At 48.2% G+C, this 16,972-nt stretch overlaps 1 protein-coding gene and 1 pseudogene across 1 annotated transcript in view; one reads left to right on the top strand and one right to left on the bottom strand.

Annotated features, from left to right (window-relative positions):
- Positions 1 to 4,521, top strand: part of SLC2A7 (solute carrier family 2 member 7) — a 40,311-nt gene extending 35,790 nt beyond the window's left edge. The window contains 2 exon segments of the mRNA XM_004385176.1: positions 3,052 to 3,179; positions 4,300 to 4,521. Of these exon segments, the coding sequence (XP_004385233.1) occupies positions 3,052 to 3,179; positions 4,300 to 4,521 (350 nt within the window).
- A 5,795-nt stretch (positions 4,522 to 10,316) lies between these two features.
- LOC101346850 (lysosomal alpha-mannosidase-like) lies at positions 10,317 to 16,493 on the bottom strand (annotated as a pseudogene).
- Positions 16,494 to 16,972: the final 479 nt, after the last annotated feature.

Raw genomic sequence — 16,972 nt, 5'->3', positions numbered from 1 at the left:
TTTTTTTTTTTTTTTTTTTTTTTTGGTTTAGTTTAAGCCCCAGTCAACTTTCAGGGACTCACAATGCCAGGGAGGAGAGTTAAAAACATCAGGCGAAGATGGTGGGAGAACCGAGGGAGGGAAGGAGGAGCAGGTCCCGGCCCAATTCCGGACCCTTCCCAGGAGTCTGCCCACCCCTTCCTCCTGCTGGATCCCTTAGCTCCCCTCCGCTTTCCCTCTGGGGCAGGGCCACTCTTTGCCATCTGAGCCCTCCTCCCCTAGGAGAAATAATTTTGACTACACCGTCTCCGTTCTCCTACTTGGAGAAACTCAAGCCAGAAAGACAGAGGAGCCTGCCTCTCTCTCCCGGAGGAGCAGCTTCTGAGGACTGGGCTGGAGACAAAGGTGACCTCAGACCGTTTCCCTCCCTTTTCATGAAATACTGGTCTGAGTGGCCCTCACTTTGTGGCAGTGATGACCCTCTCCTCCTTTAGGGTTGTTGGAGAACGAGGAGTAACATAGTAAACGTGGGCACCAAGTAGGCCCTCGCTGAGTGCTGAGCACCCTCTGTCGGTGAGGGTGGTGGTGGGCTGGAACAGAGACGAAAAGATTAGGAGTAAAGAAAGGAGTCCAGTAGGAAGATGCCTTATTCCGTGTACACACAGCTCTGGGCCTACCTCTCAGCAGCCCCAGACTCCAAGTTCCTCTCCCCGCTGTGGCCACCTTGTTCTCCCTGCTTTGACTCATGTTGTTGGGTGCCATAGAGTTAATTCTGACTCATGGTGACCCCATGTCACAGAGTAAAACTGCCCCACAGGGTTTTCTAGGCTGTAATCTTTGCAGGAGCAGATCACAAGTCTTTCTCCCAAGGAGTCACTGGGTGCGTTTGAACTGCCAACTTTTTGGTTAGCAGCTGAGTGCTTAACTATTGTGCAACCAGGGCTCCTAGCTTTGACTGCTGGCACTCTAATGTCAACGTTCCCTGCAGAATCTTTGTTTTGAAAGAGCTGTTCACAAACCAGAATAAAGGCACCAACCCATTTAACATGCATCAACAGAAAACTGCTTAGTTGGCAACTGTGCCCAGCTCTGGGAGCAGCCAGGGATGAGACCAACACAATAATATTTAAGGGTCTTGGAGAAATGGGGTTTTCAGCAGGAAGCCTTCCTGGTGCACCTCAACTGGGGGGATGGGGCGCAGGAGGGCCTCTGGGGAATGGGCTGGTATGTGTGTGTAGAGATGGGTTCTGGCTTGTTCTACCCTTTCCTCCCTATGGGGTAGCCTGTAGCAAGCCCCTGCCCTCCTCTGGCCCCCAGACTTCTCCTGGGGAATGCAGGTGATCACCTGTGCCATCAGGTGCGAGATAGGACACTTGAGCCAGGTCCTAACGGAGAACATAGTGGCCGCTCCCCCACAGAAAAGAGGGAGGCAGGGCAGGGGGCTGTGCAGGTAACCCCCTCACCAGTACCACCTTCTGAGTAGAGCCCTGAAGAAGGGGCTCCCTCCCTGCTGACACAGTTTTGCACTTCAGCACACCCAGGAGTCCCCAGGGCAGCTTCACTGGGCCTTTGAATTACTCCTTCTCTCCATGCATTAGACCACCCGCTTGCAACAGCACGTACCACCTCCAACCCCCCACCCCCAAAAACACTCCAAACCAGTTGACTTCTAGTTAGTTCTGACTCATGGCAACTCCACGTGTTACAGAGTTGAACTGCCCCATAGGGTTTTCTTGGTTGTGATCTTTATGGAAGCAGATCACCAGGCCTTTCTTCCTTGGGATCACTAAGGGGGTTCAAATCGCCAACCTTTAGGTTAGTAGTCCAGTGCCAACCATTTACGCCACCCAGGGCTGTACCACCCCAAACAAAAACCAAACCCGTTGCCATCAAGTTGATTCCAACACATAGCCACCCTAGGACAGGTTAGAACTGCCCCATAGGGTTTCCAAGGCTGTAATCTCTACAGAAGCAGACTGCCACATCCTTCTCCTGCCGACCTTTCAGTTAGCAGCTGAGTGCTTTGACCACTGCGACACCAGGGCTCCCTGTACCAACCCCAAAGGGGTGGAAATTGGTGGTTTGGGAGGTGGAGATCTTACTTTTTTTTTTTTACATATAAAGCCACAGAGATACATACAGTACATAAACAGATATATATTCTATCTGTGGTATTGAAAATTTCATTGGAGGGGGTGGCAATTAGGGGGAAAATATATCTAGACATTTTGGACAAGGTGAAAACAGTTGAAAGTTCACTTAGACCCAAAGGAAGGCATAACCAGAAGGCATCTGACATTCCTCAGATCTGCCAGAGGAGGGCAGCACTTCCCTAGCACAGGCGCTCATGAGCATCACATCCCCCAAATGCTCCCCTAAGAATCCCAGAGGGATGCTCACTCAGAGAGAACATGCTTGGCACCTGTAAGCAAACCAGCTGCTGTCAATCAGCTCAAACTCACGGTGACACCATGGGTGTCAGAGTGAACTGTGCTCCGTAGGGTTTTCACTGTCTGATTTTTCGGAAGTAGAATGCCAGGCCTTTCTTTTGAGGTACCCCTGGGTGGCCTTGAACCTCCAACCTTTCGATTAGCAGCTGAGCACATTAACCCTTTGCATCACCCAGGGACTCCAACATTTGTAAGAATAAGGCCGATTCATTGCATGGACCCAAGCCTTCACTTCATTTCTCTAAACCTTTATTGAGCAGCTTTGAGCTTGGAGAAACTTAATAAGGGGAATTAAATCCTAGGCTCCCCAGGACGACTTTGCTAAGTGGACTTCTCAGCCATCTTTTGTAGTACGAGTGACCTCTGACAGGGTTGTCCCCACCACTGTGCTGCTCAGCTCCAGGTGTGCCCAGGAGGAGCGAGGGAGGGGAGGAGCACACGCTCGGACACTGCTGTCCTGTTTAGAGAAAGCAGCTGCTTCTCCTGACGTCTGGAATGGACGATACTTGAGGTGCCTGGGGGCGGGGGTCTAGGTTTGAGGCCAGAGCAGGACACAGACATTAGCCATACAGGCTCCTGGGAGCCCTTCTGTGTCCACACATCTTGTGCTCTCTTCCCCAAGGTCCTGTCCCATCCATGGCGAGGACTGAGATCTTCCTGCAGTCATCCGGGCCAGCTGCATTCACGGTGGACGGGGCTGTGCACTGGCTCACCAACTTCATCATCGGCTTTGTGTTCCCTTCTATCCAGGTGAGTGAGGACAAGTCCCCACAGGCAGTGTGGGTGGGCGGCCACCTCCCCACTCCCTCTCCCACCCTGCCCCACCCCCGAGGCAGAAAGGGCTCCAGCAAAGGAGCAGTAGCCTCGCTTCTACTAAGAATGTTTGCTAATTCAGCAAGAGTGGGCTCAGACACGTCCATGGCTCCCTAAAACACCTGTGACACCCACTTCAGGTAACTCTGTAAACAGGCCAGTTTCCCACGTACCAAAGGGAGTTCAGGCACTCTGACTGCATGGGGTTCATTTCTCAGAGGCTCTGGTCTGAGTTCAACAGGCAATAGAAAGCAAGTTAGAGCAGGAGCGAGAACCCCGCCTGCCCCCCCTTTCCTCTCTTCTGAGGATGTGCCCATCAACTCAATGTTGTCAACATCTTAGGGCTCAGTGGACATGATGTCCCCATTGTCAAAAGGCAGACGCTGCTGCTGCTGTTGCTGTGTGCCGCTGAGTTGATTCCAACTCATAGTGACGCTATATGACAAGTAGAACTGACCGATAGGGTTTCCTGGGCTGTAATTACGGGAGTAGATCTCCAGGTCTTTTCTCCCACAGAGCCTCTGGTGGGTTTGAACCGCTGACCTTTCAGGTAGCAGCTGAGCACTTAACCATTGTGGCACTTAGCCACTGCGCCACCCCGAGGCGTATCTAAGATATTGCAGGTATGGCACTTGCCCTGGGCACCACTTGAGGGGGGCGTCATAGAGCAGTTTCTATTAACCATTGCAGTTTCCATGGCCAGCTGTGAGAGATCGTTCAGCAAGTTAAAACTAATATTTCCCTTTCTGAGTTGACACGATGGTAAAGTTATCTAAAAGATGGGTGTCAGATGGTTGGACATGGCACAAGCTCAATGCTTGCCACAGGCGCTGTTTTCCAAAGATTACACCACTGCCACCACGAGGACTCCTGTCAAAAGGCTAGGTTCCTTTGTTGACATTTGGGAGCAGGACCCAATCTTCTAGCTGTGCCCCTCCTCCGAAAGTAAAACAAACTGGCCTCCAAGAAACGTCTGTGTGGCTCAGAGAGCCTGGCCAGCATTACATCTGTCCTGGTCATCCCCATTCCCCCCTGCTTTCTTTGCTTCTTGGCCTAGGAGGTCATTGGTGCCTACAGTTTCATCATTTTTGCTGTAATCTGTCTCCTCACTGCTGTTTACATCCACGTGGTTATTCCTGAGACCAAGGGCATAACATTTGTGGAGATAAACCAGATTTTTGCCAAGAGAAATGGGGTGGAGATTCCAGAGAAGAAAGAGGAAATAATAGAGTTTGGGCCTCACGTGCCCTCTACACCTGCCAAACAGACTGCCTTTTAATGAATCTACGCGCCAATCGTATGCTCACCTTCAAGGCTGCCTTCTGGGAGACAGGGACTCTGCCCCGGCCTGTTCCTCATTTCCTTTCCCTGTCTCCGGAGGGAGGGTGATAGCCCTGCCATTTTGGGGCCCCCAGTGGCAACTGGAAGGCTCTGGAAAGTTTAGTCCCTGAGTTAGCTGAGAAGTGGCTAACCAGGGGGAGGGCTGACCTAGGGGCAGCCAGACAGATACACGAGGATCAATTGGTAAGATTCAACTCTCTGATTCTACCAAAACCAAACCCATTGTCATCGAGTAGATTCAGACTCATAGCAACCCCACAGGACACAGTAGAACTGAACTGCCCCCTAGGGTTTCCAAGGAGCGGCTGGTGGATTCGAACTGCCAACCTTTTGGTTAGCAGCTGTAGCTCTTAACCACTGCACCACCAGGGCTCCTCTGACTCTACAATAGCACCCAAACAGTTTGGGTCTGATTCTACAGTAGCACCCAAACTTGAATGCTGAATGAATACATTTTTTTAAAGTAAAACGTCTCAAGTTCAGTTACTGATATGCTGACCTGGATCCCAATCAATGGTTGGTTAGAGAAGCAAAGGAACTCGATGCTGCCGAGACCACAGCTCTGACCCCTGTCCCTCCCAGGTGAGGTGGCTTCCCCTCTCTACTCTGTGGCATAAGTAGCACAGCTGATCCTGGTCAGCACTTACAGCTCTGTGCTGTTGGTCACAGGGGCAGCTGGGCAAGAGAGGTAAGACCTTTTCCCAATTTCAGAAAAGCAATCCCAAGCAAATATCCTCCCCAGATGAGTCAGTTAGTGTCTTCCTTGGAGAAAAGGAGAGCAACAGATCACCTTTCAACACCTGCATTCTGGTCTATGTCACGGCCCTTGGCTGGCTCTCTCTCACCTAAGTTTTTATAAGGCCCAAGCCCTTGGCATAGCCTGGGTTGCCTGCCACAACCCCCAGGCACTTTCAGAATTCCATGTCTTCCTTCTTGAGGTGCTTTCATGCTCTTCTCACCCAAATTGTCAAATTCCTATCCAGCCTTGCAAACTCAGCTTAAATGTGCCTTTACAACTTTCCCTGCTCTATCCAGGCTTGGGAGAGGGGTCCTCTCACCACTAGGTTCCTGAAACACTGGGTACCTTTTTCCATTAGAACAACTTATCACCTTGTATGTTAATTACCAGTTTGTCTGTTGCTGTGTAGCAAATTACCCCAAAGCATAGTGGCTTGAAACAATAACAGTCTCATGTTTTCTGTGGGTCAGGAATTCAGGTAGGGCTCAGACACCTGGGGCTTCAGCTAGAAGACTCAAAGGCTGAAGGCTGAAGGCTGAAGGCCAAGCACCAGAATCATCTAAAGGCACATCACTTACATTTCTGATGGTTGATGCTGTGGGTTAGTTGAAACACTCATGGCCTGGGCTTTCTGGGCTTCCTGGTATCTTGGTAGCTGGATTTCTGGGGGAGAGAGAGACAGAGTTATGAAAGACTGAACGCTTTCCTCCTAAGATCAGGAAAAAAAAAAAAATGAGTTCAATTCAACATTGTACTATGAGTTCTAGCCAATGGAGTAAGGCGAGGAAAAGAAAGAAACATATCCAGACTGGAAAGGCAGAAATAAAACTGTCTTCATTTACAGATGGTATGACTTTCTATATAGAAAATCTGATGGAATCTATTTTTATAAAAAAATCTACTAGAATAAGTGAGTTTAACACGATTGCAGAATACAGTATCTATATACTACCAATGAATTATCAGAGATGGAAATTTTAAAATGATACCAATTAGGATAGCATCAAAAATATGAAAAACTTAGAAATAAATCTGACAAAAAATGTACAAAACCTGCACACTGAAAATTACATGAAATCACTGACAGAAATTAAAGAAAACCTAAGTAAGTGGAGAGACACATACTATGTTCATGGATTGGAAGTGTCTTTACTGTTAATATATTTATTCCCCCAAAATTGATCTATAGATTCAACACAATTCCAATCAAACTCCCAGTAGGCTTTTTCTTTTTTGTAAGAAATTGATAAGCTGATTCTAAAATTTTTATGGAAATGCAAAGAATCTAGAAGAGCCAAAACAACTTTGGGAAAGAAGAACAAAATTACCCACCCATATATAGACAACTGATTTTTGACAAAAGCAATTCAGTGGAGAAAGGACAGTCTTCTAACATATGGGCTGGAAGAACTGTATAATCCATACGCAAAAAAAAAAGAACTTTTATCCATACCTTACACTATATATAAAAATTAATTCAAAATGGATCATAGACCTAAGTTAAAACCTGAAACTATAAAAATTCTAGAGGAGATCATAAAAGATAAATCTTTGTGAACTTTTATCACTGAAAGAATGATTCAGAAAAGAAAATGTTATAAATGGGACTTCAACAACATTTAAAACTTCTGCTCTTTGAGAGACAGTGCTTTGAGAATGAAATATTTGTAAATTATGTGTCTGAGAAAGGACCTGCATTTAGAATGTACAAAGAACTCTCAAAACTCAATAGTAAGAAATCATTTTACTCAGCATGTTTACTTTGAGATTCATCCATGTTGTAGCATGTATCAATAGGCAAAAAATTGGATAGATATATTATCAAAGAACATATATGTATGATAAATAATCACCAAATGCTCAAAACTCAATAATACTAAATAATTTCACTCAGATGCTCAACACTATTAGTCATTACAGAAATGCAAATTAAACCTGCAATGAGATACCACTACCCACCTATTAGAATGGCTAAAATTATAAAGACGGACTATATCAAGTGTTGATGAGGATGTGGAGCAACTGGAACTCTCATACACTGCTAGTAGGGATGTAAAATGGTACAATCACTTTCAAAAATAGTTTGCCAGTTTCTCAGAAAGGTAAACACACCTACTATATGATAGAGCCTTTCACTCCTAGTTATTTACCCAAAGCATGAAAGCATATGTCCATACAAAGGCTTGTTCACAAAGGCTCAGAGCAGCTTTATTTGTAATAGTCAAAACTGGAAACACTAAAGTCCATCAAAATGTGAACAGATAAATTGTGGTATATCCATACAATAGCATGCTGCTCACCAATAAAAAGGTATGAACTATTGATAAATGCTACAATATGGATAAATCTCAAAGTAATTATGCTGAATAAAAGAAGGCAACCCACCCCCCCCCAAAAAAAGTACATACTGCATGATTCCATTATATAAAATTCTAGAAAATGCAAACTAATCTGTAATGACAGAAAAGAGGTCAGTTGTTGCCTGGGGAAACTTTTGGGAGTGATGGAAATGTTCATTACCATGATTGTGGTGATAATATCATGGCTCCATACACATCAAAACTTATCCAACTGTGCATCTTAAATAGGTATAGGAATAATTACTTAAAATTTTTAATTCATCTTAGTAGGACCACACTTTCTCCTGGTGACCGGCACGTGGTGGGGAGATGGTGCAACCTGAAGATCAGGGGTCTGAAGTCTGGTCCCCACTTTGCCATGACATCATGGCCTTAACGTAAGTCCCTAAATTCCTCTGGGATTTCTTTCCCTGGTCAGTTGCATGGGAATAGTGTTCTCACCCATCATCTACCCCGTAGAGGTGGTACAGCCCTTGAGATCAAAGTTCTTGATGTGCTTACCATAGTGCCTTGTAAGTACTTCTAGCAGGTGTTCAATAAATGCTTGTTGATTGGGCTTGATTTCGAGGTCAGGTGCTCAGGGCTTCAGGCTGTAACAGCGGCAGCCTCTTCCCAGGTAGCCTCGTCAGAGTTCTGTTGTCCTGAGGTTTGGGGTTCAGGCTGAGTCACTCCATGTGCCACCGTTCCATATTTTGTTTGGAAATGAAGACTAGTCCTTTGCACTTTCCTTTGGTTCCATGGATCCACTGATCTTCATGCTTAAGCCCAAGTGCTCCAAAGATAAAGACCCAGGTGCTCCAAAGATAAAGACGGATGCACAGACCAAGGTTCCCAGGAAGGAAAAGTGTGAGCCCAGTCACACAGTGTGGCTGAGGGGATTTTCTTCCTCCAGGCCCCACTCATTTAGAATTCACAATCACACTTGGACTTGGATGTGCCAAGTCAGGCAATTTCTGGGAGGGATGGAAAGCCCTCGAAAGAAACAAACTTTTAAAGAATCTCAGCACATTCCATTTTCATGCAGAAAAGAAACTACTGCCAACTGAAATGTATTTATGAAAGCAGGTCGCATAGGACCTCTTCTTCTAAATACTAAACTAACAGTTAATTTGCATACAAGATACATGTACAATATGTTGGATGAAGAAAACATTCAATATATTGTAATTATTCCATAATTCAGGCTTTTTAGAATTTAGATTGTCCTGCTCTTAGTGAGGCCAAGAGTTAAGCCCTGGTTTGGCCTCCACTTCCCTGCCTGAACCCCACAGTCACAGAACTTCGGGGATGCAGGAACTTCAGAGACCAGTTTTATCACATCCTTCATTTTGCACATAAGGAGCCTGAGGCCCAGGATGTGCAGTGGAGCCCACCTTGTTTGAGTGGGTCTGACAACCTGAGCTTCCCTGAGGCTAACTGGGTGTCTGGGGGTCAGGAAAGCTGGGGGCTTGGCCTCAGGGCTGGCTGACTGCTCTGCTGGGCAGCTCACTCAGGGGTGGACATGGTACCCCCCAGGCAGAAGACTGGCTTGAGATATAGGGTCAGGTGTGCCTCAGGCAGGGCAAGTCCACTCAGAAAACCAGTCTGCATGTCAGTTAACTGCCTGGTGAGTCCTCGGTGGCGCTCAGGAGAGGATGTAATCATAGAACCACTCAGGAGAGGTTTCTTTTAGGGCCCCCGCCCCCTCCCACGATCTTCCAGCATCAGAGCCCCTCCCTCCTGGCTTGGCTGACTGGACCAGTTTTTCGATGGAATTCAGGGACTTACTTTAGGGCCATGATGTCATGGCAAAGTGGGGACCAGACCTCGTCATAAGCTCATAGGTTTCAACACTGAAAAGGACCTTAGCTGTCTCCCAGTCTCTGTCGCTAGTAGGAATCCCTCCTTCAACATTGCTCATGGCTGTTAACAATCTTCTGTTTGAATACCTCCACTGACAGGAAGCTCATCACCTCTCAAGACAGCCCATTCCAGCGTAGACTATGGAGCCAGACTGCCTGGGTTCAAATCCTGCTTCTGTCCTTTGGACAAGTTACTGAACTTCTCAGTCTCATTTCCTACTTCTGAAAAATAGGCATAATACTAGGATTAGTATCTGCCTGGTCGGGTTGTTCGGAGGATCAAATACGTCAGTGGGTGTGTGGCAGACATCAGGGTGCCAGCCCATAGCCTTCGAGTCTGTGTATTCTGGCTGACTTCACAGGTCAGTGTCTGCTTGCCTTCTCCTCAAACCAGTTGCCATCAACAATTCAGACTCATGGTGACCCATGTGTGTCAGAATACAACTGTGCTCGATAGAGTTTCCAATGGCTGACTTTTCAGAAATAGATCACCAGGCTTTTCTTCAAGGACTTGAACCTCCGGTCTTTCTATTAGCTGAACGTGTTAATTGCTTATACCACCTAGGGATGACCCCACTTTAGATCCCTTTGCCATCGAGTCAATTCCGCCTCATAGCAACCCTATATGACAGTGTAGAACTGCCCCATAGGGTTTCCAAGGAGTGGCTGGTAGATTCGAACTGATGACCTTTTGGTTAGCAGCTGAGCTCTTAACCACTGCGCCACTAGAGCTCCGCATTTTAGATAGAAGTCTCTTATTCCAATTCTCCCCTGTGATGGTTAGGGTTGTGTGTCAACTTGGCTTGGTCATGATACCCAGTGGTTTAGCCAGCGCCTCCAGCTGGTTGCACACCTGGTAGGCAGGGGTGTGCTGTGGTGGCCGAGCCTGCCTGGGACCCCTGGGACACCCCCGTGAGCCAGGTGCCCATCCACCTGCAGGAAGTTGTAGCTAAGGCGCTCATAGCATTTGAGGGCTGGCCAACTGGAGAAGTTCAGAACCTGTGGGGACTGGCAGCGTAGGGGAATAAGTCATCCTGTTTCACTGACCTGCTGGGGGAGGGCATTGAGGGCAGGGTCATGGCCCATGGGGCATCCGACCCCCGCAACCCCCAAATGCTAGAGCAGGTTGGCCTTGTTCAGCTCCCACAAGTACAGGCTAGAGTGCAGTAGAGAACATGGATTCAGCTCCATTGGCCTGCTTGCTTGGGGGAGAAGTGGTGAGGCCTCCTGGAGGCCATGTCTTCCCGGAAGGCACACAGGTATGCACGTACAAACTTAATACGTGTGTGCACATTCACACATCAGATGCTGTTAATACACATTGAATGCAAACCAATAGCCAAGTGTGAAAATGAGTATTTGGTCAAAGCTAAATATTACCAAACTTGAAAGAATTTCAGGGATGTAAGAATAAACCTGAAATTTTACTAAATTTTTAAAAATAATTTCAATTTTATTACTGAAAACCTTAGTGGAAAAATTGTGACATTATTAAAAAAAAAGACTAAGCCCATTGCCATCAAGTCAATTCCGTCTCATGGTGACCCCATGTGTTAAGGAGTAGAACTGTTCCATAGGGTTTTCTTGGACATTATAGTGCAGGAATAATCATTTTTCAAGAATAGTTATTTGTACCAAATGTCACAATTTTGGAGCCCTGGTGGCGAAGTGGTTAAGAGCTCGGCTGCTAACCAAAAGGTCGGCAGTTCGAATCCACCAGGCACTCCTTAGAAACCCATGGGGCAGTTCTACTGTGTCCTATAGGGTCACTATGAGTCGGAATCAACTCAACAGCAATGGGTTTGGTTTAGTTTGGTTTGGTCACAATTTTTATAATGAATGGAGGCTCACTTCCAACAGAGGAAGGTGGAGAAACAAGGTTATTAGCAACCTCCTGCTGCTGGTACTGTAACCCCAGTGCCCAGCACACAGTAGGTGCTCAATAAATATTTCAGTAAATAAAGGGATGCACATGGGACTACACACCTTTACCTGGGTACACACACGTCTACATTCCTGCACACACAGTCATATACTCATTTACGTACCCAGACGCATACATTGTGTTTACTCAGCAGACAATCACTCAGACATGCCAGGACTGCAGATACAACCTAGAACCAGAGAGACCAGCCCCTGCCCCCATGGAATTCACAGTCAAGATGGGAAGAGAGGCATTAAACACACAGTCAGTTGGTTACAATTGGCCTGGATGTGGCATCATGGGTATTAACGGAGCCTGGGGTTTGGTGAAGGCTTGCTGGAGGAGACATTGTAGCTGGTGTCTTGAAGGCTTGCTGGAGGAGGAGACATTGCAGTTGGCTGGGTCAAGGCGTTGAGTTTTTCAGCCAGAAAAAATAATAATAAACAACAACCACTAACACTTCTGTGCCAGGTGCTGCTCTATAGATCTATGTACATGAGCTCATTAAACTCTCATTTAACAGCCCTGTGGGATAGAGACCACCATTATAACTGTCTTACAGATGAGAAAACTAAGGTGCTAAGCGCTTCAGATCATTAAATTAAGGCCACAGAGGCAGTAAGCGGCAGAGCCAGGATCTGAACCCAGAAAGTCCATTTCCAGAGTTTGTACGATAGTCTGCAAAGAAGCAGATAGTGGCAGAAGAAAAACCAAGAGAGTGGCATCCTGGCAGCCAAAGGCCATAGTATTTGCAAGAGGAAGGGATCAAGGGTGATGGAGGCTCCTCAGGGACCAGGGAAAGGGGAAGGACTGAGAAATGTCTGCTGGAAGGTCCTTAGTGACATGACTTAGATTGGTTTTGGTGAAACAGCAGTGCAGGGAGTGAGGGGGAGGTGAGGATGTGGAGACTGGGCAGGTAGACAACTCTGAGGATGAGACTGATGAGAAAGGGCATCTTAGATGGGAGAGATGAGACAAGTTTCTGTGCTGACAGGACCGTGGTCACAGGCCACTTACAGGGGCTGCTCCAACACATTCTAGTAGGTAAAATACCCCACACCATAGATGTCCTCATTCCCAGAATCTGTGAGTATGTAGGTTACATAGTGTGGTGATTAAGGTTTGTGTGTCAACTTGGCTGGCCCACGATTCTCAGTGGTTTGGCAGTTATGATGTAGTTTGGCAGCTATATAATGTTGTAATCACCTCCATAATGAGATATGATATAATGTAATCACCCCCATGATGATATCTGTTATGAACAGCCAACCAGTTGAATGGAAATTACCTTGGGAATGTGGCCTGCATCCAATATAGGTAGACTTCCTGGCAAAGCTTGCTGGTTTTTGCTTGCTCTGGATCCTGCAGCTGGCTCCTGTTCATCTGACCTCCAGTTCTTGGGACTGGAGCTAGCAGCTTACCTGCCGATCTTGGGATTTTTCGGCCTCTGCAGCCTGTGAGCCAGAGACCTGCTGTCTGACATACCAATCTTGGGTTTGCTAGGCCCTGCAGCTACATGAGTCATGAGAAGCCTCCAGCCTGACCCACAGATATAAGACTTGCCAGCCTCTACAAGCATGTGAACCATTTCCTTGATATAAATCTCTCTCTATATATATATATATATATTTACATGCTTCACTGGTTTTGCTTCTCTAGAGAACCCAGCCTAAGACACATGGCAAAATGGAAGTAAAATTGCAGATGGAATTAAGGTTGCTAATCATCTGACTTTAGAATAGAAAGATTATCCTGAATTACCCAGGTGGGCCCAATGTAATCACAGGGGTTTTTAAAAGTAGAAGAAGACAGAAGAGGTGAGAGGACGTGAGAGAAGATGTGATGACAGAGCAGGGTCAGAGACATGCTGTGTTGCTGGCTTTGAAGATGGAGGAAGGGGCCACTGGTCAAGGAATGCAGGCATCCTTTAGCAAAGAAACAGATTCTCTCCTAGAGCCTCCAGAAAGAAAGGCAACCCTGCTGACACCTCAGTTTTAGCCCAGTGAGACCCACGTTGGACTTCTGACCTACAGAACTGTAAGACAATAAATTTCTGTTGTTTTAGGCCATTAAGTGTGTGGTCATTTGTTACAGAACCAATAGTTATGGCTCAAGGCACAGCGACACAAGCACACATGTGCACACAGGTACCACAGGTGGGCACTCTGACCTGGGTGGTGACCAGTTAGATGAGCTTGTCAAGGTTCTTGAACCACATGTTGGCATTCTCGTATTGGAAGTCTAAGCCCATGGTCATTATGGTGTGGTTGATACAGTAGTGCCAGCCCTGCAGGTGGGATAGGGCAGTCCTCAGGCCAGGGTATCTTGGGCCACTCCCTGTGTACAGCTGTCTCCTGGGTATATATGTGATCAAGAGTGGATGGTAATAGGAGAAACAGTGTGCAGGAGGTGGAGAGTATATGGGAACTCTGTACTTTCTGTACAACACTTCTGTAAACCTAAAACTGCTCTATAAAATAAAGTCTATTAATAAAAAAAAAAAGAGTAGATGATGGCACATGGGAGCATAGGGACACACACATAAAAATAGCCAACAGTTGTTCATGAGTTCCCTTGGGCTGACCACACAGATGCAGGCACTTAGGCACTGCACCAGGCCACCTCACGGTCATGAGGAGTGTGTACACTGGGGAAGGGGCCTGCGCGCTCTGATCAGGAAGGCACTCAAATCTAGGAGGAGGGCATGGTGATGGTGAATGGGATATTACCTTCCTCACAGGTTGTGAGGAGGTATCAGGCAATGCCTGGGCCGTAGGAAGGGCCCTGAATCATCCACACCAGTTCTGTAGGCCCTGGACACTGGGGTTACCTGAGCAGCAGCCAACTGCAGGAAGTAACTGACCAGCTTCCTGGCGTTGTACTCGGGGCTGCAGGGGTTGTCCACTACGGGCTTGTCATCACACAGCATGTCCCATCACAGATCCTCTGGTGGGTTTTATGAGTTGGGGAGCATACCTGTAGGCCACACCAGGGTCAGGGGGTGGCCCAGCACCCTCAAGACCTGCCCTAGGGTCAAAGCCTGCCATCTCCTACCCAGGGTAGGCTACAGAATTTGTGAGCCGCAGTGCAAAATGAAGATGCTGGGCTCTTGTTCATAAACCATTAAGAATTTCAAGACAGTGACAGCACAGCATTAAATCAACTGCAAGGCCCTCTGAGCCCAGGGACTGCACAGGTCACACAACCATGAGGTCAGCCTCCACCTGCTTACCAGTGAAGAGGTTGGCAGTTGGGAGCTTCAGGCTGGTGTTGGCCTGCCACACCTGCTCCATCTCCAGCATCTCCTCCCGAACTTTCTTATACTCCAGGCACCCCAAGAAGAAGCCATCCAAGACCATCTGAGGGATCAGAGCACAGGAGAGGGCAGTCTGAATCAATGCCCACCTCTCTCACTACCAACCAAGCCCAAACCCAGCTTGGGAGGGGTGGGTCAAAGCACAGGTAGAAAGCAGGTATGAAACTAGGGAGGCCGCCAGCACATTTCCAAGCTTGGGGACGAATCAGAACCACTGCAGGAGAGCAGGGAAGGGTGGGAATCCATCTCCACCTCCCCCACCATGAAAAGGCACTGGGTCACAGTGGATGGGGCGAGGCCTGACTCAGTGAGAGCTTCCCTCTTCCACAGCCTAAAGAGGTATGGGTCAGAGGACAGGTAATGAGCTGGTTTAAAAGTAGGGCAGGCCTCTTCCTGCCACCAAGCTTGGAGAAAAGTTGGGATCATAGCAAGCAAGGTGGGACTGGAGTGAGACAAGGACAGATCAGGGGCGGGGGTGAAGCCATCTGGAGCCTGGGCAGCTTGGGGCTGGGTCAAGGCCTTGAGCCAGAGCGGAAAAGGCCCCGGAGTCACAGCTCAGCCAAGGGGCAGGGCCCCAAGGCACCGGGGGCAGGGCCTGGCCGGTGTGGGATCAGTGGAAGGGTGGGTTTGAGGAGCCATGGGAAGGGTCAGAGTGAGTAAGGGGGTGGATCCAGAGGTGTGGGGTAGCACCTGTACCAACAGCAAGGTCTGCTCTCGAGAGTGGCTAAAGGGGGTCAATGTGCCAGGCCACACGGGGTCACTCATCAATGCCAAATGTGTTCTCCAGAAAGAGCACCCTGAGTGTCATCTGGTCCACGATGGCATTGTAGCGTGGCTGCCTCATTGTTTATCACCCAGCCGTTGGCAAACACCAGGCGCCTTATCCCGGGAAGGGCATGGTGAGGGTCAGCAGTCAGGGTTAGGAGCGGGGCCAGAGTGGGTGATGCTGGGGATGAGAGGACCTGCCCGGCATGCCCAGGCCTAGAAGGAGAAGAGGCGTCACCCTCAGGCCAATGTAGCCAGATCTGGGACAGAGCGCCTCCTGCATGGCAGGCTTCCCAGAGGATCCACTGGAGATGTGGCCTTGCAGGACCCCTAAGAGTTCACCAGATAACGGGAGATTTCAGAAAGGCAGGACCACCATGTATGTACAGCATGCACATGGCATGATACAATCTCAGGAGCCAGGGTGGCAGAAACGGAAGCTGGGATGGGCTTCCTCTTTTCACTTCCTAAGGGCAGTCTACCCCTGGTGCACCAGGTCCCGCACGACCTCCTGCGTTGCCTGTGTCTGCTAGTGCCACCATTAGGCAAAGAAGGTGATCTCCACATAGATGAAGCAGTCAGTGGGCTCACCTAGGGGGTGGAGATTACCAAATACAGGATGTACTGCACTCCTGCATGCTGGATGTCATTGTGGACTATGAGCACAGGGATCAGGCAGTCAGGGCCAGAAGAGCAAGGAGGATATTCCTGGACACAGGAGCCCAGGCTGGGCATTGCCCCACCCAAATGTCCAGGGCCCACAAGGGATCCAAGGGGCTCAGAGGGGCTATGGGAGTCCCAGGGACCAGTCCCCACCCTCTACTCCCTGCCATGAAAGTGTAAATGTAGTCTACTGTCTTGAGCCAGCCCATGTCATCATGTGTGTGGGCCACCAGGTACATGTTCAGCATGTCCAGCTGTACCTTGGGGCATGTCTGCACAGGGACCCCAAACACACACACCATGTCAGAAGCATGGTGGCGGAGGCGTACAAGATAAGCCTTGATCCAGCAGGCAAATGACTCCAAGGTGGAGCGTCTGTGACCTGAGCCCAACTGTGTGCAGAGGAGGCCAGGCCCCTTCCAGGGAGGACCCACTTATACTTGTCTTCCAGATACATATCTCACTTCACACAACCCCATACAACGGCTCTTACTCACACCCTGGGAAAACAGTAATATTAGTAAAAAAAACCAACAAACCAAACCAGTTGCCGTGCAGTTGATTCTCATTGAGACTCCATGTGTTTTAGAGTAGAACTGCACTCCATAGGGTTTTCTTTCAGAAATAGGTCACCAGGCATTTCTTCCTGAGGCGCCTCTGAGTAGACTCAAACCTCCAACCTCTTGGTTAGCAGCAGAATGCATAACCAATGCTCCACCAGGGCTCCACCACCCTGGGAGGTGAGTGCAATATTATTCCCGGTTTCCAGATGAGGAAACTG

Source organism: Trichechus manatus, unplaced genomic scaffold (genome assembly GCF_000243295.1).
Source record: "Trichechus manatus latirostris isolate Lorelei unplaced genomic scaffold, TriManLat1.0 scaffold00133, whole genome shotgun sequence".
Lineage (NCBI taxonomy): Eukaryota > Metazoa > Chordata > Mammalia > Sirenia > Trichechidae > Trichechus > Trichechus manatus.
The sequence above is the reverse complement of the archived record's forward strand: the minus strand, read 5'-3'. Positions and strand labels throughout refer to the sequence as shown.